This window comes from Ammospiza nelsoni, chromosome 9, assembly GCF_027579445.1.
Source record: "Ammospiza nelsoni isolate bAmmNel1 chromosome 9, bAmmNel1.pri, whole genome shotgun sequence".
NCBI lineage: Eukaryota > Metazoa > Chordata > Aves > Passeriformes > Passerellidae > Ammospiza > Ammospiza nelsoni.
Window position 1 is genome coordinate 34,663,535 of NC_080641.1, and position 17,584 is coordinate 34,681,118.

The following is a 17,584-nucleotide window of genomic DNA, read 5'->3' on the forward strand; positions in this document are numbered from 1 at the left end:
AGTGGAACAGCTGTGTTTTGGTACATGTGTGTAATCCCAGATAAAACTCTCCAAGGACAAGGAAATACAGTAATACCCCACAGAAAGGAAAATGAAGAATCTTTGGAAACCTAGATGTGGCTTTTTTGGGGGGGAGCTCATATTTAAAATAAAAATCTGCTGGAACGAGTGTGGTAATAAATTACGGAGTTGTAAAATCTGAGCAGAGCTTCTTGTTCTGTGAGATGTGGTGCTGGGATTTATTTTTGTCTGGGCAAGAAAATGGCAATTTGGTCTTTTTTGTGTGTTTTTGCTTTGCTCAGTACATGTCTACCCCAAAAAACGAGTGGTTGGAGGCTGTTTCCAGCTATTCTGCTCTCGGATGAGCTTCGGGTCATGGACTCCTCTTCTGCCACTGTGTGCTAAAAGTGGCCCTGTGGAGAGGAAGGTAGAAATGTGTCTTTTTGGTGGAGAAACTGAAATCTGAGCAGCCTCTTCTGGTGGCTGTTGACCTCTGTGTAACCTCTGTGGTGAACAACAATCATCAGTGGTGTGGCAAAGAGGATAAGTATTTAAAACAGAGGAAATAAAATCACAGATTATTCTGAGTTGGAAAGGACCCATAAGGATCATCAAGTTCAGCTCTTGAGTGAGTGGCTCATGCAGGGATCAGGCCTTGGTGTAGCATGAGGACTTTGTGATAAATGGTTTCAATCTCAGGCCTGGTTTTGATTGGAGGGATAAATCCTGATGGAACCCCCTGAAATCTGAGTTTTGGAAGGAGCTGGGACTGCTGAGGGGGCAGTTTCTGGGTCAGGTGGTGATGATTGCTCCTGCTGCAGCTCCTGGGGGTGTCACAGAGCTGTGACTGATGGTTTCTTGTCACCTTCTGTGGGTTACCTTGGTTTTCCTGGGAAGTTCTGAATTCCTGGGCAGGAAAGTTGTAGGAGCAGTCTGAGATGGGGACCTCGCGCGCTCTCCATGTCCCTGTTGGTCCTGGAAGTGTTTCCAGATCATCAGTGCTATTTCCAAGTGTTGTGTTCTCCTCCTGAAGTTTCCATGCGGAATATTTAATCTCCTTACTTCAAACAAAGTGAAATAATCTGAGTTTTATCTCCTGAGTAATGGAGCAGCCTGGTCTGGTGGAAGCTGTCCCTGCCCATGGCATAAGGGGGAGCTTCAAGGCCTCTTCCACCCCAAACCAGTCTGGGATTCCACAAATACCAAAGAAGCCTCTTTTTTGTTAATTCAGGGGTGTAAAATTAATGCCAAATGAATCTTCAGATCAGGTGGAACAACAGCTAATTAATAAGCGGTTAAATGCAACTTTGGGTTTTTTTAAATCAATACCTCTGTTTTCATTAGGGTTTTGTCAGCAGTTTAATATTAACTTTTAATTGTAGGTTAATTATAGCCACGCAGATTGGCTGTTGTTGTTTTGTGTGGGTTTGTTTTGGTTTGTCTTTCAGGGCAGTTTTGGTGCCTGATCAGGATATGCCAAACTCTAAAAACAAAACTGATTTTGCAACTTGTTAACTTCAAATGGCATTGACACTGTAGAAACCACTTGTCTCATTGTATCACCTCTCTCCACATCAAAATGAATTCAGGAACCCTCAAAATGAATTCAAGAACCCTCCTTCCCCAGTTTCTTCTGCACTTTATGTATTTTTTAGCTTCATTGTGGGAGTCTCCTGCTCTTTTTTGATTAGTTAAATGAGACGATCCAATCACTTTTATAGAAGTTGTAGCTTGTGGTTAATAATGGTAGAAATTGGATGCAAATGCATTTAAAAATATCCAGTTAACACAAGCAATTAGCGATTGCTGAGATTTATCAATCAGAATGCATTCCTAAACTGTCCTGAATTCCAGTAATTCTCATTTATTAACCCCTGATTGGTGTTTGAGAGGATTGGGTTGGCATTCCCCATTTTTCAGGTTGGGGCAGGGCTCACCTGCAGTGACTGTGAGCATGGGGAGCAGAGTAAACCCAAACACACCCTGGGACCTTTCTGTGTGGATAATTGGTGTTTCCATGAGACAATGCTCAGACTGGGAACGTTTGTGGATGAGAGTGGGAGCCAAGCCTGGCATGGGGGGATGAGGGGCTGCAGAGCCAGGAAATGTGGGAAAGACACTGGGAATTGGTGGTAGTGGCTCCTTGGGATTTTGGTGATATTGTTATAGTGGCCACATTGTCCTTTTTACTCTAAATTTTGCCTAAATTCTTACCACTTATACACGGTGAGATACAGGCAGCTTCTTCCTCTTGCCACTTCATTTATCTGCAAGTGAGAAACAGGAGCACATCCCCTAATTTATAACCCTGATTTAATGTGCTATGAGACACTGGAGAAAGGATTTGCCTTGCATGGCTCTGAGAATTTTCATAATTTATTTTTTCTTCATAAGAAATTCAATATTCTTTCAATTCATTCTGACTCAGGAATTCTCACCCTTCATTTTCATCCTCTGTGGTTGAGGATGGACATCACTTTTTGGAATGTTTTGAACTTTTTTATCTCCTGATGCTTTTGATTTTGTAGCCTTGTGTTTGTGTTTTTGTTAGGAGTGAAAAACCAGGATAAAAGTCCAGCTGGGGAGGTGAGACAGGAGTTTTGAGCTGTTCCACTGTCTGTCAGTTCCCAATGCAAAAACTACATTGTGAAAACACACATGGAGTCTGGAAATTAAAATACAGATTCCATGCTGAAACAGAGACCTAGATTAATTCCTGGGTATTAGCAATTTATTAAAGTTAAAATTTATTCATTAATTTGTGAAGATAAATTATCACTATCAATAAAAATTTTTCAGCTCATTAAGTCTTTTTTTTTCCCCCCTCCACTTCCTGACAGTCAAATCCTGCTAGCAGTGCAGGAGTAGCTGTGAGACAACAGGAATATTCATTCCCTGAGCAGCATTAATCCACTTCCATTCTCCATTCAAAGCAGCGTTAATGCCTTTATTTCTCCTTGCAGCCTGAAGTCGCTAATCCCGATCCCAAAGTGGATTATGGTGTCGTTCCTGCGTGCTCAGACAGATGTGCAACACACAGATAATTGCACAGAAAGGCAACAGAAAGGGAATTTCTTTAGTTGCTGAGCTGGAGGTGGTCTCTATCCAGCCTTAAATCCTTAATTCAATTTCAGGTTTGCCACTCAGTCCTGTTGGCCTCGTGCTCAGAGCGAGTTCTAATTGGAAAACTGCTTGGACTGATCCATATTTTATGTGCATCGAAGCATCCTCGAGAATTAAATATGAATGGGTGTTAGGAAATGTTGAAATATTATGAAACATCTAATTTCCAGTGCAAATATCTGCCTAGGAATTCTTGATTATCTTTAATGAAGATGACACTACCCATGGTCAGCACAAGTGCCTCTCTAATAAGAGAGTTCATGGAAGGAAATCACAGCAGAGATTTGTTTGGAGTAAACGAGCAGCCTTTTCTCCAGAGATTCCAAAATACTTTATTTAGACAAAGTTAAACATGAGTGGAGATTAAAAAAGAGGTCAAATCATCCTCTCCTGTTTTGAAAGAGAAATTGGTTTGTGTTCATTTACCAGGAGCAGTGGATTTGCTTCGTAGTTTGTAAACATTTTGTGAAAAAGCAGCTTGTGATAATATTTATAGAGGGAATGAAAAATAATAATTGCCTCTGTCACTGCTTGAATTTTAACAATGTGTGTGCACTTGAGGCCTTTTTGATCTTTTTAATAGGTACAACCCAACTGGCAATGACATCACATCAGGAAAGGAATTAATGCTGCCACTGTCAACTTCCTGGCTTGGATTTTTTCTGAAAAGCTGCTTCCCTGCAGTTTAAATCCCTTTTTTTACAGTAGAAATCCGCTCCCACATTCTGTTGGCTGCCCTGTCCTCGTGATGTTGTGCTCTGTTGGCCAGAAATTACAAGTCTGTGGATGGGCAGGGGCCCAGGGCTGTGCTTACAGGTTTGTGGCAAGATCTGCTGTGATTTAGGTTGCAGAACATGAATCTGATATCAATTTGAGATATTAATTCCATCCTCCTCAGCTGGGATTGTGCAGTTCTCATTCCAGTCTCTTCCTGGATGTGTTTGCATTGGGGAGGTAAAAACAACTCAGAGCAGAGGAAAAAACAATGTTCCAAAAGAGCCCAGGCTGTTTCTAAACATCCTGAAAGCTGCTTTCTTTTTCCTCTTTGCTCTGCAGCTTTTTTGCATTGTGATTTTTGTGATTTCTCTCCCGTGTTTTGCTCTATCTTTGATCAATAACACTGGCCTCATAAAAAGCCCCAGATGGGCAGTTTTTCCGAGCAGAGCTGAAGCTGCAGGTAGTGCATTTTTCTCCCTTGGAAACTTGAGGGTACCCGTTGGGAAATCTGGGATAACCCAGCAGAACTCTCCCCCTGCAGTGACCCCAAGGATGTGTGGCTGGAATTTGTGGGAATCTGGAGGCAAAGAGCATCCCTGGCATTGAAATAACTGCACAAAGCTCCTCCCCGAGTGGAAACTGAAAAAATCCTGCATAGGAACTGAGGGCTTGTGTTTGCACAGGTGAAATGCCTTTAGGGACATTTTTGGGGGGCAGTTCTTGCAAATTTCAGCTGCTAATTTGAGGCTAACTTCAGACACAGAAATCATTCAGGGTTGTTAATCAGAGCTCCTCAGAAGAGCACACTGTGATGTTTAAATTGGAGTTGAGTGTAGCTTCTTGCTGCTTAGTCTTTGAAAGGTGAATATATTCATTATCATTTCAGCACTGCTCGTCTTTAGAAGGCTGGGATCATTATCTTTATTCAGGATAAACCATATTTGAAAAACCCCTCTCCATCCCTGCTGTGGTGGGACCATCCCAGAGCCAGGACCCCGGAGCCCCCACCCTTGGCTTGTTTGGAAAGCAGTGAGGGGGCAGGAATAAAATCAAATCCCTGCTTTGCACAACATCTGATGGTTTTTTGCTCCCAAAGGCTGGATGTAGCAATTCCTGTGGGATGGCTGAGAAAGCACCGAGGCGAGTTCTGCTCCTCTCCTTCATCCTCGCCTTCCCTCATTAAATCTGGAGCTTTCTCTCCTTTTTCTGGGTTGGAATCCACACTGTGCTTGATTAACACTGGAGGTTTTGTTTGAGTTTTGGTTGTTGGTTGTTTTTTTGGGTTTTTTTTTACTCCCCCCTCTTTCATGTAAATGATGTCTTGCTATTTTGCTTGCTTTTTCCCTTTTTTAATTAGAAGAATAAATGCTTGCATTCATGCACAAATTGCTTTGAAGTGCTGTAAGAATTCAATTCATGAGCTTCCTCCAGTCTCAACCTTTAATTTTTTTTTGCACACTGATAACATCTAATGGCTGTGCTCTTTCCAGGAGATTACATTTGTTTTCTGAGGGCTGCTCTGCCTCCTCCTGTGTCCCGAGATAATGAGTTCAACACAGGGAGAAGTTCAGCAGCAGCTCCCAGCGAGCATTCCCAAGGTTTTGGTACTGGGAATTTTTTTGTGCTGGGCCAAAAAAAAGAGGGAGGGAACAGTTCCAGGGCCTGTGGTGACCTCTGGGTGCTGTGGGACAGCTCAGCTCCTTGGAAAAGTGCTTCCTTCCAGGGATTACCTTCCTTGCTTTATTTACCCAGGAATCATTTGCTACTTTGCACCTGTTTGTTGTTTTTTGGGCTGCAGGATGCAGTTTGTCAGTGCTGTCAGTGTGTTTAGGGTGTTGGTGGTGATGGCTTAGGATTTTGGCTTTTCTGTTTTTCTATATTTGTGATCCTGCAGTTCTTTAGTGCACAACTCTAAACTCCATATTCAGTGTGAGCTGCTGCTGTCCCATTTTGGGCAGGCACAACAATTCCTCTCCAGGCCTGGCAATCAGGGACTCCTCACTGCCTCAGGCCTGAGAGATGGAAACAAAAGTGAATTGGGGGGAGCAAACTTGGGGTAAATTAATTCATTACCTGAAGCTGTAATTGGGAAATTAACCCCCAATACGGGGGAGTTAACATGGGCCAAACTGATATATGAAAACCTGTGACCCATGGTCCATTTTGGGTGTAGCCCCTGAGGGGGCTTTGTCTGCCCAAGATGTACCTGAAGATAATCTCCAAGAAATGTAAACAAAAGTGATTTGAGGGGTGCAAATTTGGGATGAATGACTTCATTACCTGAAGCTGTAATTGGAACATTAACCCTCAATATGCACATGGGCCAAACTTATAAAAATATGAAAACCTCTGACCCAGGGTCCATTTTGGGTGTAGCCCCTGAGGGGCTTTGTCTGCATAAAATGTACCTGAGTTTTCCAAGGAAACAAATTTATGAGAATTGTGCTTTATTTTGCTTCTTTTCAGTCTTGCGCCTACTCCTTATGTCCCTCTGAGGCCTGAAATGATCCCATGGGATTTTACCTCCCATAGCTGATATAGAAATGTTAACTGCTTTTGGCCATCAAAATTAAGATCTAACTTGAAGGCCCCTCAATAAATATAATCACATTTTATTCCCTTAGTTTTGTCTGGCCTGTGTTTTTAGGTAGCCCCAAAGAGGCATCTGTGGTTCCAGGTGGAATTCTGGCCATGGAATGCCAAGCTGTCAGATCCATCACTGTGCTCAATGTCTGAGTTCATTCCTGCCCTGTTGTGGGAGCAGAGGGGAAGAGAACCCATTTCCAGTGCTGGTGGATGAGTAATTCCCTTTTCATTAGCACTGAAGTGTGGCAAAATGGTGTTTCCTGGAGCCCGCAGAGCCTCCCAGGGGATTCCAAACCCCGAGGTCAGACCAGTGCAGCTCAAATGGCCTCTCCTCTGCTTCTGCAGGTGTTTGGAGACTGACCCCCCCTTTTAAATGTGGGGTCACAGCCCTGGGCTGGCCTCGTGTCCCCAGGGAGCTGCTGAGGTGGCACCAGGCCTGCTGAGGCCCTGCTTGGCCGGGACACCTCTCCTGGTGTGTCTGCAGTCACTTTGGAATGCTATTTTTTATTTGAAAATAACTTTACACCCAGGGAGTGATTGATATAATTAATGCAAAGTGGTTTATCTTCTTGAGTTGTTTTTTAAAGTTCTTTTAAATTGCCAGTGAGAGATTCAACCTAAGAATTTAAAATCGCACAGATTTGCACCCCTCGTTTCTGCTCAGGAAAAGAAGGGTGGGGATTATATAAAATATAATTAATATACAAGTATTCAAATATACAAATATCATATAAAAATGATGCAGATGAGGTATTTAAGCAGGCGACCTTAAAACTTCTGTACTTATTAATACAACTAATACTGTAAATGAAGGCAACCTTGTAGTTTTTATTGCAGACACTGACTCACAGGGAGATAATTATGTCCTGCCAGTCTTTTTCAGGTTACTACTCATAAATTATTTATCCCTTGACAAAAGTCTGGATGTTTTGGTGCAAGAACCCGCACGTGGACTGCAGTTTGTGTTAAAACTTTAAACGTGGGTGTCTCTGCAAGTGCAGGCACTGGGAGACAGCTCCTGTTCAGAGAGGTTGTAGGGAAGGCTTTTGGGACATTTATCCTGTGGATGCTGATGGTTTCCTGCTGAGAGATCCTGAAAAATTATACTCTTGGACATTTAAAGCAAACATTTCTGTAATTAGGTTGCCATCAGCCCATTCATTTCACGCACAGAAGTCCAGCCTTGTGATTTATGATCTTTGAATCCCAGGATTTAAGGTTGTCTGCTTGGGTATTGTTTTTTTAAAGTTCCTGTGCTGCGGCATTTCTCCAAGCAAAATCCTTAATTATGTAAAGCTGATGAGGGAACAATCACCTCTCTTGGTGTGTCTGTCCCTTTGTGCTTTGGGATTTTTTCCTGACTTTACTGTAAAATTACAGAGTCCTGCCTGGAATGTTGCATCAATTGATCCATGGTTTTTCTGCAGACTTGCTGGACATTGAATTCATGAGCAAATTGGACAAGCACAGTAATTACACTTAAAGTGGTATCAAACCCTTCTGGCTCTAGGATTGCAGCTATTTACAAGTCTTGGGCTGCTGCTTAACATTTTCCCAATTTTGAGTCATTTTGACATGAGTTTGAAAGCAAACCAGAAAACTGAAACCCAGAGCTCTCCCAATTGAATGAAGGCTCTGGTCAATTTTGCTCCTTGAAAAGCTCAATTTTAGGTTCTTTTAAAAGGAAAAGGAGCAACAAAGATGCAGTGAGGTGAAAAGAGTTCACTGATTAAAATGCTCTCAATCTGAAAAAAAAAACCATAGAAATGATTTAAGTTTTACATCCTGAAGGCTGCAATGAGGAATAAGTGTAGGGAAAAGAAATCCAATGCCATTGAGAAGCCCATCTGCTTTGTATTTTAAGGGTTGGGTAGCATGACTTTCTTTTTTTCTGCCATACACATTGTCAGGAGAATAACCTTAGTCAAGTTACATTGGCTAAATGAATAATCTCTTGAACATGTGGAACTCATTTTCTTGGGGTATTTTCCCCACTCACCCCTTTTCCCTTCCTCTGCTCTGCTCCCTTGAAAAAGAAGACCAAAAAAACCTGCTGGTTCCTGATTGCATGTTTTGGCACCTACTCAGTTTTCCAGAGTTTTCTCTCCTTGCAAATGCCCAGAGTTTTCCAAGGAAACAAATTCATCAGAATTATGCTCTCCTTTGCTCCTTTCAGTGTTGTGCCCACTCCCCATCTCCCCTCTGAGGCCTGAAATGGGATTTTACCCCCTACAGCTGATATAGAAATGTTAAATGTATATATTTATATATAAATATATAAATGAGATGCTTTTGGCCATCAAAATTAATATCAAACTTGAATCCCAGTTCTCCTGTGTTGCCCAGAGTATATTCCAGTGCTGCAGAAATGTGATGGGCACCTAGTGGAAGGTGGTGGGAGCTTGAGCCTTATCCTTATTGAGGGATAACACTCAAAATTTGGGATAAATCCTAAATAGGGATTCGGTGAGCAATCTTCATGAGATGAAAAATGAGAAAGGAGATGATGATTTCCCACTTAAAACCTTAAATCTTGGGGAATGTGTGCAGCCAGAGGGTGTGTTATGAGCCTGCAATGTTCATTGGTTCTAGCTCACATAATTCTCTTTATTAATTAGTGTTCTACCCTCTGCTGGTGATGGATTTCTCAGTTCTCAGGCTAATTAATCCACATTTTTCAGTATTTTTAGTATATTTTTCCCAGACAGGGAGTTTATAGCACATGCTGATTGTCTTTGTTAGAATCTTCTTTACCTTCTGCTTTCTGCAACATTTCCTTGGAGGGATGTAAAATCTGCATTTTAGGTGTCCAGTTCTCAGCCTCATTGAAGCTCATTGGGGTTAGTTCAGCAAAACTTCAAATTTTGCAATTTTCCAATGAAACTCCAACAATATGAGTTTGAGAAGAAAGGTAGCTACATGCCGGCTAAAGTGGAAATCACACTGCTCATGATTAATTAAAACAATTGATTAGAAAAGTGAATTAGAGGCATTTATTAGAAAAATGAATTAGGAAAGTTCTAATTTCCTGGAGCCTGTGAAGGCAGAGACTGAGCTGAGCTCAACATCACTTTTCTCTCTGGTTCAGGTGTCTGTGGCTGCTCCACAAATCATGTAATGAGAAAGAGCATTAATTAGTTAAATCCCTTCTAAAAACATGGTTTTTTTGAAACCCACTGGAGGAGAAAGGCATTTGTGGGGTGGTGTTGGGATATTCCTTTCAGATCTGTAGCTGCTGCCCTCAGTGCTCCCATCCCTCTGGATTTACCTTTCCCTCTGTTTTCCTCCAGTTCACTCCAGCTTCTTCCACGTCTCACTGGAAATTCCTGGAGGAAAGCACAGAGCATGTCCCCGCTCTCCTGGGAAGTCTCTAGTTAATGTTCCTTGGTTTTAGAAAATGGTAACAAAACAGAACACGAGATGGCTTCAGACACTGCAAAAATAAACTCCACAGGTTTCCCTGAAAACAGCCTCACTGGGTGAGCTCCACCAGGAAAAGGATGTGTTGGATATTTGTTGGCTCACCACTTTTTAAAGCATTAACCTTTCATGTAGGAACCAGACCCTGCTTAGGGGCAGCTTGAAGTTTACCAAGTACCACAGCCCTGCAGAGCTGAGTCTGCCTGTGTTGTACACACCTACATTTTATTATTCTGTGTAACTTCTTTTATGGTATTGATTTTTGTCATGGAGTCCTTACCCAAATATGACAGCTAACAGCAGTCCATGCCCTAAACCTGCAGAAAGCTGGGTGCTTTGGTTTTTTTTTTTTTTTTTTTTTTGTTTTTTTTTTTTTTTTTTTTGTTTGTTTTTTAAATGGCTTGTATGCATGGTGAAGCAGCTTCAGTATATTTACAGCTCAGTGGCTATTTTACTAATCCTGTGTTTGTTTTCCCTCATTATCTTTGTCTCAAAAAATGTTATTATTGTTGTCAGGGAGATGGATTCGTGTCTTGTCTGGCAAGTAAAGTGATGTGCAAATGGTTGAGTGCTCTGCAGAGCAGTTGGTGCCTGTGTTTGGTTGGGGCCTTGGAGATTTGGGGGTGGTGGATTTTCTGTTTGTTCTGATGCTGTGCTGACGGTCAGGCTGGGCCTTTTGGAAGTGTTTTTGTCACTGCAGTGCATTTTCATCCTGAGGGAATGAGCCAGTTAACATTTTACTTTTTATGCAGTGCTTGGTTTGGAGTCTTCTCCCAGATTTAAAACTGAGTTGCCTTCAGTTTCAAATAAATAAAAGTCTCTCAAGTAAGGAGTTTTTAGGATGCCACAGAGGTGAATTCGAGCTTATCTCTGGCTTGGTGGGAAACCTGACTCCATCCTGCCCTGAGATGGGGTTTGGGTGCTGGGCCCATCCATCACTGTCAGACCCCACCTGTGCCAGCCATTGGATGCTGGTGGCCCAAATCTTCCCTGTCCCAGCCCCCTGCCCCTGAATTCCTCATTCCTTCCTGATTCCTCTCTCCTATCAAATACTTGTCCTGCTGTCCAAAGCTAAAGCCAGGCAGCTGGAGTCATTAAAGGGTGTATGGAGGTACCACAGAACAATTCCCTAGGAAGCTGCAGGTGCTTTGACCCCACCAGGTACTTCAAGAGCTTGGGAAAGCAAGAGTGGGATACTCTGGGAATTTGCGTTTGGAAAACAAACCTCAGCTTCCTCAGGGCTCCATCCAGGGCTCCCTGCAGGCTCACAGGGCCATGTCTCCTGGTTTTCCTGAGGAGCTCTCATGGATCCCTCCCAGGCGTGATCCCTGCACATATCAGAACTTTTTCAGTCTAAGCTTGTGTTTGTGTGGCCAGGCAGGAGGGCTGGGCAGGGTTAGGAGCAGCAGTGATGTGCCCAGGATTTGGGTGTTGCCAGAGGCCCAGGGATGGTTCAGGGCAGGGTTAGGAGCAGCAGTGATGTGCCCAGGATTTGGGTGTTGCCAGAGGCCCCGGGGATGGTTCAGGGCTTTGTGCTCAGCCCCTGGGAGCTGCACTGAGCCTAAACCTGAGCAGAGAGCTGCAGGTACAGCCAGGCAGGTGCTGTGGCTCTCCAGTGCCTGAATAATTCCAAAAGAATCTTTAGGAAGATTATAGTAAGTTTTAAAATGGTACAATTAGAGAATAATCAGGTTTGGAACAGACCTTTAACATCATCAAGTCCAGCTGTTGACCCATCCCTGCTGGAACATTAAACCACATCTCCCAGATCCAGAACTCCTCAGGGATGGGGATTCCAGCAGCACCCTGAGCAACCTATCCCAATGCCTGACCCCAAAAGCAATGAAAAAATTTGTCTCGTATCTAACTTCAATCTCCTGTCTCCGTTTAAGGCTGTTTCCACTTGTCCTCTTGCTGTTGTGGAAAGTGTCAGGATAAATTGGAAAGTAGACATTGCTTCAGTTACAGTGCTGGGATAATTCCACCAGAATGTAAAAATAAAGGGGTTTTCCCAGTTAATTACTGCATCCAAAGGCAAATGAAGGAAAAGAGGGTGGCATTTGAGGGCTTGAGGATGTGTGTGCTGGGATTTTGGGAGTGGAGATATTCCATGGCTGGGGGAGAAGCAGCTCAAGGGAAAAGGCTGAACCAGGGCAAGGGATGGATCCTGATCCAGGGGAAAGGCTGGAAGGTGATCCAGAGAAAGGGAAGGCTGAATACTGAATGAGGGAAAAGACTGGATGCTGATCCAGAGGAAGGGCTGGATGCTGAATAAGGGGAAAGGCTGGGTGCTGATGCAGATGCTGAGCTGGGGAAGGGCTGGGTGCTGATCCAGAGCAAAGGCTGGGTGCTGATCCAGAGAAAGGGAAGGCTGAATACTGAATGAGGGAAAAGACTGGATGCTGATCCAGAGGAAGGGCTGGGTGCCGATCCAGATGCTGATCCAGATGCTGATCCAGATGCTGATCCAGCACAGCCTTCCCGCATTGGGAGGGTGAGTGCTGATGGGTTATGGCAATAACACTGGGCCAGCATCTCATTAAACACGTGTGGGATTGTTCTGTGAGGGAGCTGAGCCTGCTGCCATCTGCTCCACAGAGCTAGTTCAACAAGAGGGGTGGGGAGAATAAAGTACAGATGCTAATGGGCTGTGTAAACTGCAGGGCAAGTTCTCCTAAATATTTAGACTGTTTTCCTGAGGTTGTGTGTGGGGCTGACTTTCTCTCTGCTCTGTGAAGTTCCCTCCACTTCGTTTGAGGTTGCCACTTAGCTCTGATTGTCTGGCTAAAGTTAGGGCACTTTTAAGTCAGTGAAATTAGCTTAAAGATGTTTTTTCCCCCTAGGGTGGGATTGTGCCCAGGAATTCTTGAATAGGGAGCAGATATCCTGAGTAGGGACTGGACCCAGGCAGGGGCTGAGCAGTTCGTGTGTAGCCTCGGGGCTGGATTCTCAATCCTTACTCGATTTTTGCTGTTGGTTTACTCATTATGTGTGTTTAGTTTGACTGAGGAATTCCTGCTCCCCCCTCTCAGCCATGCATGGTGCTTTTAATTAAAACAACAGAATATACCAGAGCATTTTAAAGAAATTAACTAATTCAAAATCAAGCAAAATAGGTTAAAAACCAAGCCAAATAAATTCCTGCTGGCATCGTGACTCTTACATAACCATGGGCGATGTTCCCTGGCATTATTTTGCTAGTTCATAAATGGGCTACATGTGAAAAGGGTGGAAGAAGGTCAGCTTTGTGTTAGGGACAGAAAGCTCCATTCTCAGGAGCTGACAGTTGATTTCCTCCTCGTTCCTTTTGATGTCTGCACACTAAACGCTGCGTGGACAGAAAAATTCAATTCATTTAAAACATTTTGCATCAAAATGACATGCTTTAATGTATTTCCTTCTGATGTTTAAGTTATCTTTTCATCTCATGAGGGAGGGAAGAAAAAGCCAACATGTTTGTAGTTAAAGTACCCAAGCAGAACTTTAAACAAAGGTCTCGATGAAGTCTCGATGTACAGGCAGCTTTTAAGGGTAGAAACCTTTTTTCCCCCTCCCCTGCCCCCCCTTCTTGGCTCTCTGAGCCTTGCAAGCCAAGGAGATTTATTGCTGCCCTTCCAAATGCTTCTTCAGAATGAAGAGTTCACATTTTTGAAATTCCTCAAGTCCTCAGGAGGGAGAGGGATAAGGGCAAGTGATGATGGGGAGCACACCAAAGGATTTTCCAGGCTGGTTTTGCTGCCTGTAACTGCTGGGAGGGAATCAGCTGAACCTGCATCAAAAGAACTCTTGGAGCTGTGGACTCCAAGAGTTGTCAGGGAGATGAATTTGGATGAAATTGGAACTTTTTAGTGATTGCAGTTGTTGGTGATGATAATGCAGTCCAGGGTGTTCAGGAATCCCTGTCCTTGGCCAGATGTAGCCACGTCTGTGACTCAGCTCTGACAGAACTGGGCTCCATCCCCTCTGTGAACCCCCAGCTCCCCTGGAGAAATGTCTAAACAGCCTAAATAACCTCCATTTATTGCCATTACAGCTATTGATACCACTGATTGCTGTTAAGAGAGCAAAGGAATATTTTGGGGATTTTGTACAATTGTACATTTTCCAGTGCAGATGGCCCCACGGTCCCCAAAGGGAAAGCTGCCCTTGGCAGTGGGGAATCTTGAAAGAGAAGCTCAGGTGATCAGGCAAACCTTTTAGTAAAGCTGTTGGTGTAACCCCAAATCTTTCTAGTCTTATTTTTCAATCTGCAAGCAGACTATAACAAGGTGTTGAGTGTTTTTTCCTCTGTGTCTGTAAGCAGGGATGGCAGCAGGACTGTCACCTGTCCCCCTGGGAGCTGAGCTTCCCACAGCAGGACACAGCTCTCACTTCTGTCTTCTGATACATCTCCTTTTTTATTGCTATTAATGAGGTTGATCTGGTTGTGTTCAATTTGGGTCTCACTTGTCTCTTTTCCACATATTAAATTTGTCTAAGTTTGGCTCCCAGCCTCTCATGTTTTAGTTGGAAAGAAGCATTTTTAAAAGTAGTTATATTGGGTTGAATGTTTAGCAAAAGAAGGGTCATAGTTTGCACGTGGAACTATTTTTAGCACCTTAGGTCAGTTTGGTAAATAAACAGATATGTGGAAAAATACCTGTTATGTCTTTGCCTTCCAAAGTCAGCCTCTGCATGCAGATCCCACATGGAGACGTGATTCCCTTGGGAAGCCTGGCACTGGGAGAGTCCCCAGGCCTTTCTCTGACCCCATTTCCTCACCCATCAGCCCCCGGAGCTGCTTTCCTGGGACATTTGTGACAGAAGAGCCTCTCACGCTTCCTTTCTGCTTTTTCTTGCAGAGGATATTCAACTCCTTTGTGTACACAGAGAAAATATCAAATGGAGAGAGCGAAGTTCAGCAGGTGAGTCCAAAACCCCTTCACCTCCACTGGCAGAGTCAGCTCAGGGAATTCTTTCTGTCCCAACCTCAGATCACTGCCAGGAGCAGGATGGAAATGGGGATGGGTGCATGTTGAGAATTCTGCAAAGCTTTTCCATTGCTTGGTGTGGGGCTGTCTCTTGGAAACAAAATGAAGTAGCTCCCATTAATTGTCAGCCTTTCACGTTGGAAGTGCCTCTTTTTGAATTTCAAACTCAAAGTAAACCCATCAATATTGTTATGATGTGGGAATATGGGACAGCCACAGCCTGGTGCATCACAGGTGTGCTTGAGGGGTATTTGTAATTTTATGGGGTTTTACAGGAACACATTTCAACATTTAACACTGAGATACTACATGGGCAGTTTGCATTTGAATACATGTGTATATTTTTAAAATTAATTTTGGATCAGTTTTCAAACAGATGAAGTAGGTCATGTTTCATTCTTTCAGAAATTAAAGTCCCAATTATGTTTGTGGTAAAGGTGATGGGTTTTGGTCAAAGAAATGGAACAAAGAACCAGCTTTTTTTCCCAGTCTGAGCATGGACTTGCTCAGCCTTCAGGAGTAACCTGACCTTCCTAGACCCCTCTCAAACCAGTTTAAATGTTCAGGAAAACCAGAGCTCCTCAGAGTGGGGCTTTCCCTGGGGAAGAGGGAGCTGCAGTTCAGCCCTCAGGCAGCCCCACTGTGGCTCCCAGAGCAGGTCAGTGCATGGCATGTTCATGTGGGCTCACACTGCTCCTGGAATACAGAAATAATTAACTCTCCCAGTTGTGCTTCCTGGAAATGGTGACATTTCCAGTGTTCTTTAATTGTTTTACTGAGGAAAGAGTCAAAGCAGAGCTGGTTCAGGTGGGATTGTAAGGAACTTTTAGGCTGGAAAAGACCTTTAAGACTATTGAGTCCAGCACTGCCAAGGCCACCTCATGTCTCCAAGTGCCACATCCACAGGGATTTTAAATCCCTCCAGGGATGGGGACACCTGGGCAGCTGTGCCAGGTCTGGAGAACCCTTTCTATGAAGAATATTCCCAAATATCCAATCTAAACATCCTCTGGTGTAACTTGGGGCCGTTCCCTCTGCTCCTGTCCCTGTTCCCTGGAGCAGATCCCAAACCCCTCCTGTCAGGAGCTGTGCAGAGCCACCAGGGCCCCTGAGCCTCCTTTGCTCCAGGCTGAGCCCCTGCCCAGCTCCTCAGGGATTCTGCAGCCCCTGCCCAGCTCCCTCAGGGATTCTGCAGCCCCTGCCCAGCTCCTCAGGGATTCTGCAGCCCCTGCCCAGCTCCTCAGGGATTCTGCAGCCCCTGCCCAGCTCCTCAGGGATTCTGCAGCCCCTGCCCAGCTCCTCAGGGATTCTGCAGCCCCTGCCCAGCTCCCTCAGCCCCTCCTGGATCCCCAGACCCTTCCCCAGCTTTTTGGAGGTTTTGGCATGCCCAGGTGGGTGCTTGCAAGCAGAGGGGCCATGGGAATGTAATTGTCACCTGAGTTTAACAATTTAAATCCCACCCCATCCCAGCATCCCCCCGGATGGGCCCTGTGGCTCTGTGCTGCGTAGGGCAGCATTTCCAGGAGTGTTTCTGGGTGGTCTGTGCACCACAGAAGGGCCATGTGGGCTGGATCAGACGTATCAGATGGCTTTTGAAAGGCAAAACTGTTTTTGGGAAACCAAGAAACTGGATTAAAACTTCTTTGAAGTCCTGACTACGGATTCTCTGCTGAGGAAAAGACAGTCCTTGTTTCCCAGAGCAGATGTCTGTGTTCATCCCAAGTGGATTTAAAGAGCTGTCCAAACACTGGAGGTGGGGTGATGGATTTGGAGCTGTCAGGGGAGAGAACGGGGCTCTGCTCAAGTGTAATTACTGTGCTTAAAAGCTCTACACTGAAGTGGATGGAAGAATAATTGAGCACTTCTGGTTCATTAATAACCAGATCTTCTAGCCCTAACGAATCCCCAGCAACAGAACCTGAATTTTGTAAGAGTGGGACATTGAATGGGATCATCTTGAGCAAAGGCAAACAAATGTAAGCAGATGAAATCCCCTGCCAGAGAAATCTCATTTCTGCTTTGCTCATTCATTAACAGTTTCGTAGCAACTGATATCCAAAGGCAATTAATGACAGTTTTATGTCAGCTGGGATTTGGTTTTTTGGCAGAACGCTGAATTGTTGTGGGGGTGGTGGGATTTTTGTACCAAACCATGTAAATGATGACTCTCAGTTTGTTGAAAAAGTGAAAGATTCCAGCTGTTGGCCTTCAGGCCTAACTGTTCAATACCTTTGGCTTGCTTTGTGCCACACAAGGAGCAGTTTTACCTCTCAGCATTGAACTGGTTACACTTTTAATGTCTGCAGTTACAGAATTACTGTGGCACCTGACAGATAAAACCTTTTCTGCCTGATATAGGTTATTAAAAATGGGATGGCAATGGCCAAAACTGACTTGGATTCCTTCCCTGGGAGTTATTTCAGTATCAGAGAGCTCTCATATGAAATGAGAATGCAGTGCTGTGCGCTAGTGATGTAAATAAAGTGGGACAGGAAGAGTTTTATGAGGGGAAAATCTACATTAGCTGATTTCAAGGAAGTCAGTGTGTGTTCAGTGTCCTGCCAGACATCTGCTTTCTGTGATGTGGGGAGCAGGGATCTGGGCTCCACACAGGAAAGGGGGTGAAATGCTCTCAAACAGGAGTAGATTTACCAATTTTGAGGAGAAAAGGCTTGAAAAGCTCAGGCCATGCTGCCATTGGGTTGGATTTTTAGTTTGGTTGGTTTTGGACTGGGCAAAGAAGCCTTTGGGGAGGAAATAGATCTGAA

At 44.1% G+C, this 17,584-nt stretch overlaps 1 protein-coding gene across 1 annotated transcript in view; it reads left to right on the top strand.

The window, feature by feature from the left end:
- CACHD1 (cache domain containing 1) overlaps nt 1-17,584 on the top strand; it is a 90,984-nt gene that overhangs the window by 15,224 nt on the left and 58,176 nt on the right. The window contains exon 2 of the mRNA XM_059478615.1: nt 14,688-14,750. Within this exon, the coding sequence (XP_059334598.1) occupies nt 14,688-14,750 (63 nt within the window). The remainder of the gene's footprint in view (nt 1-14,687; nt 14,751-17,584) is intronic.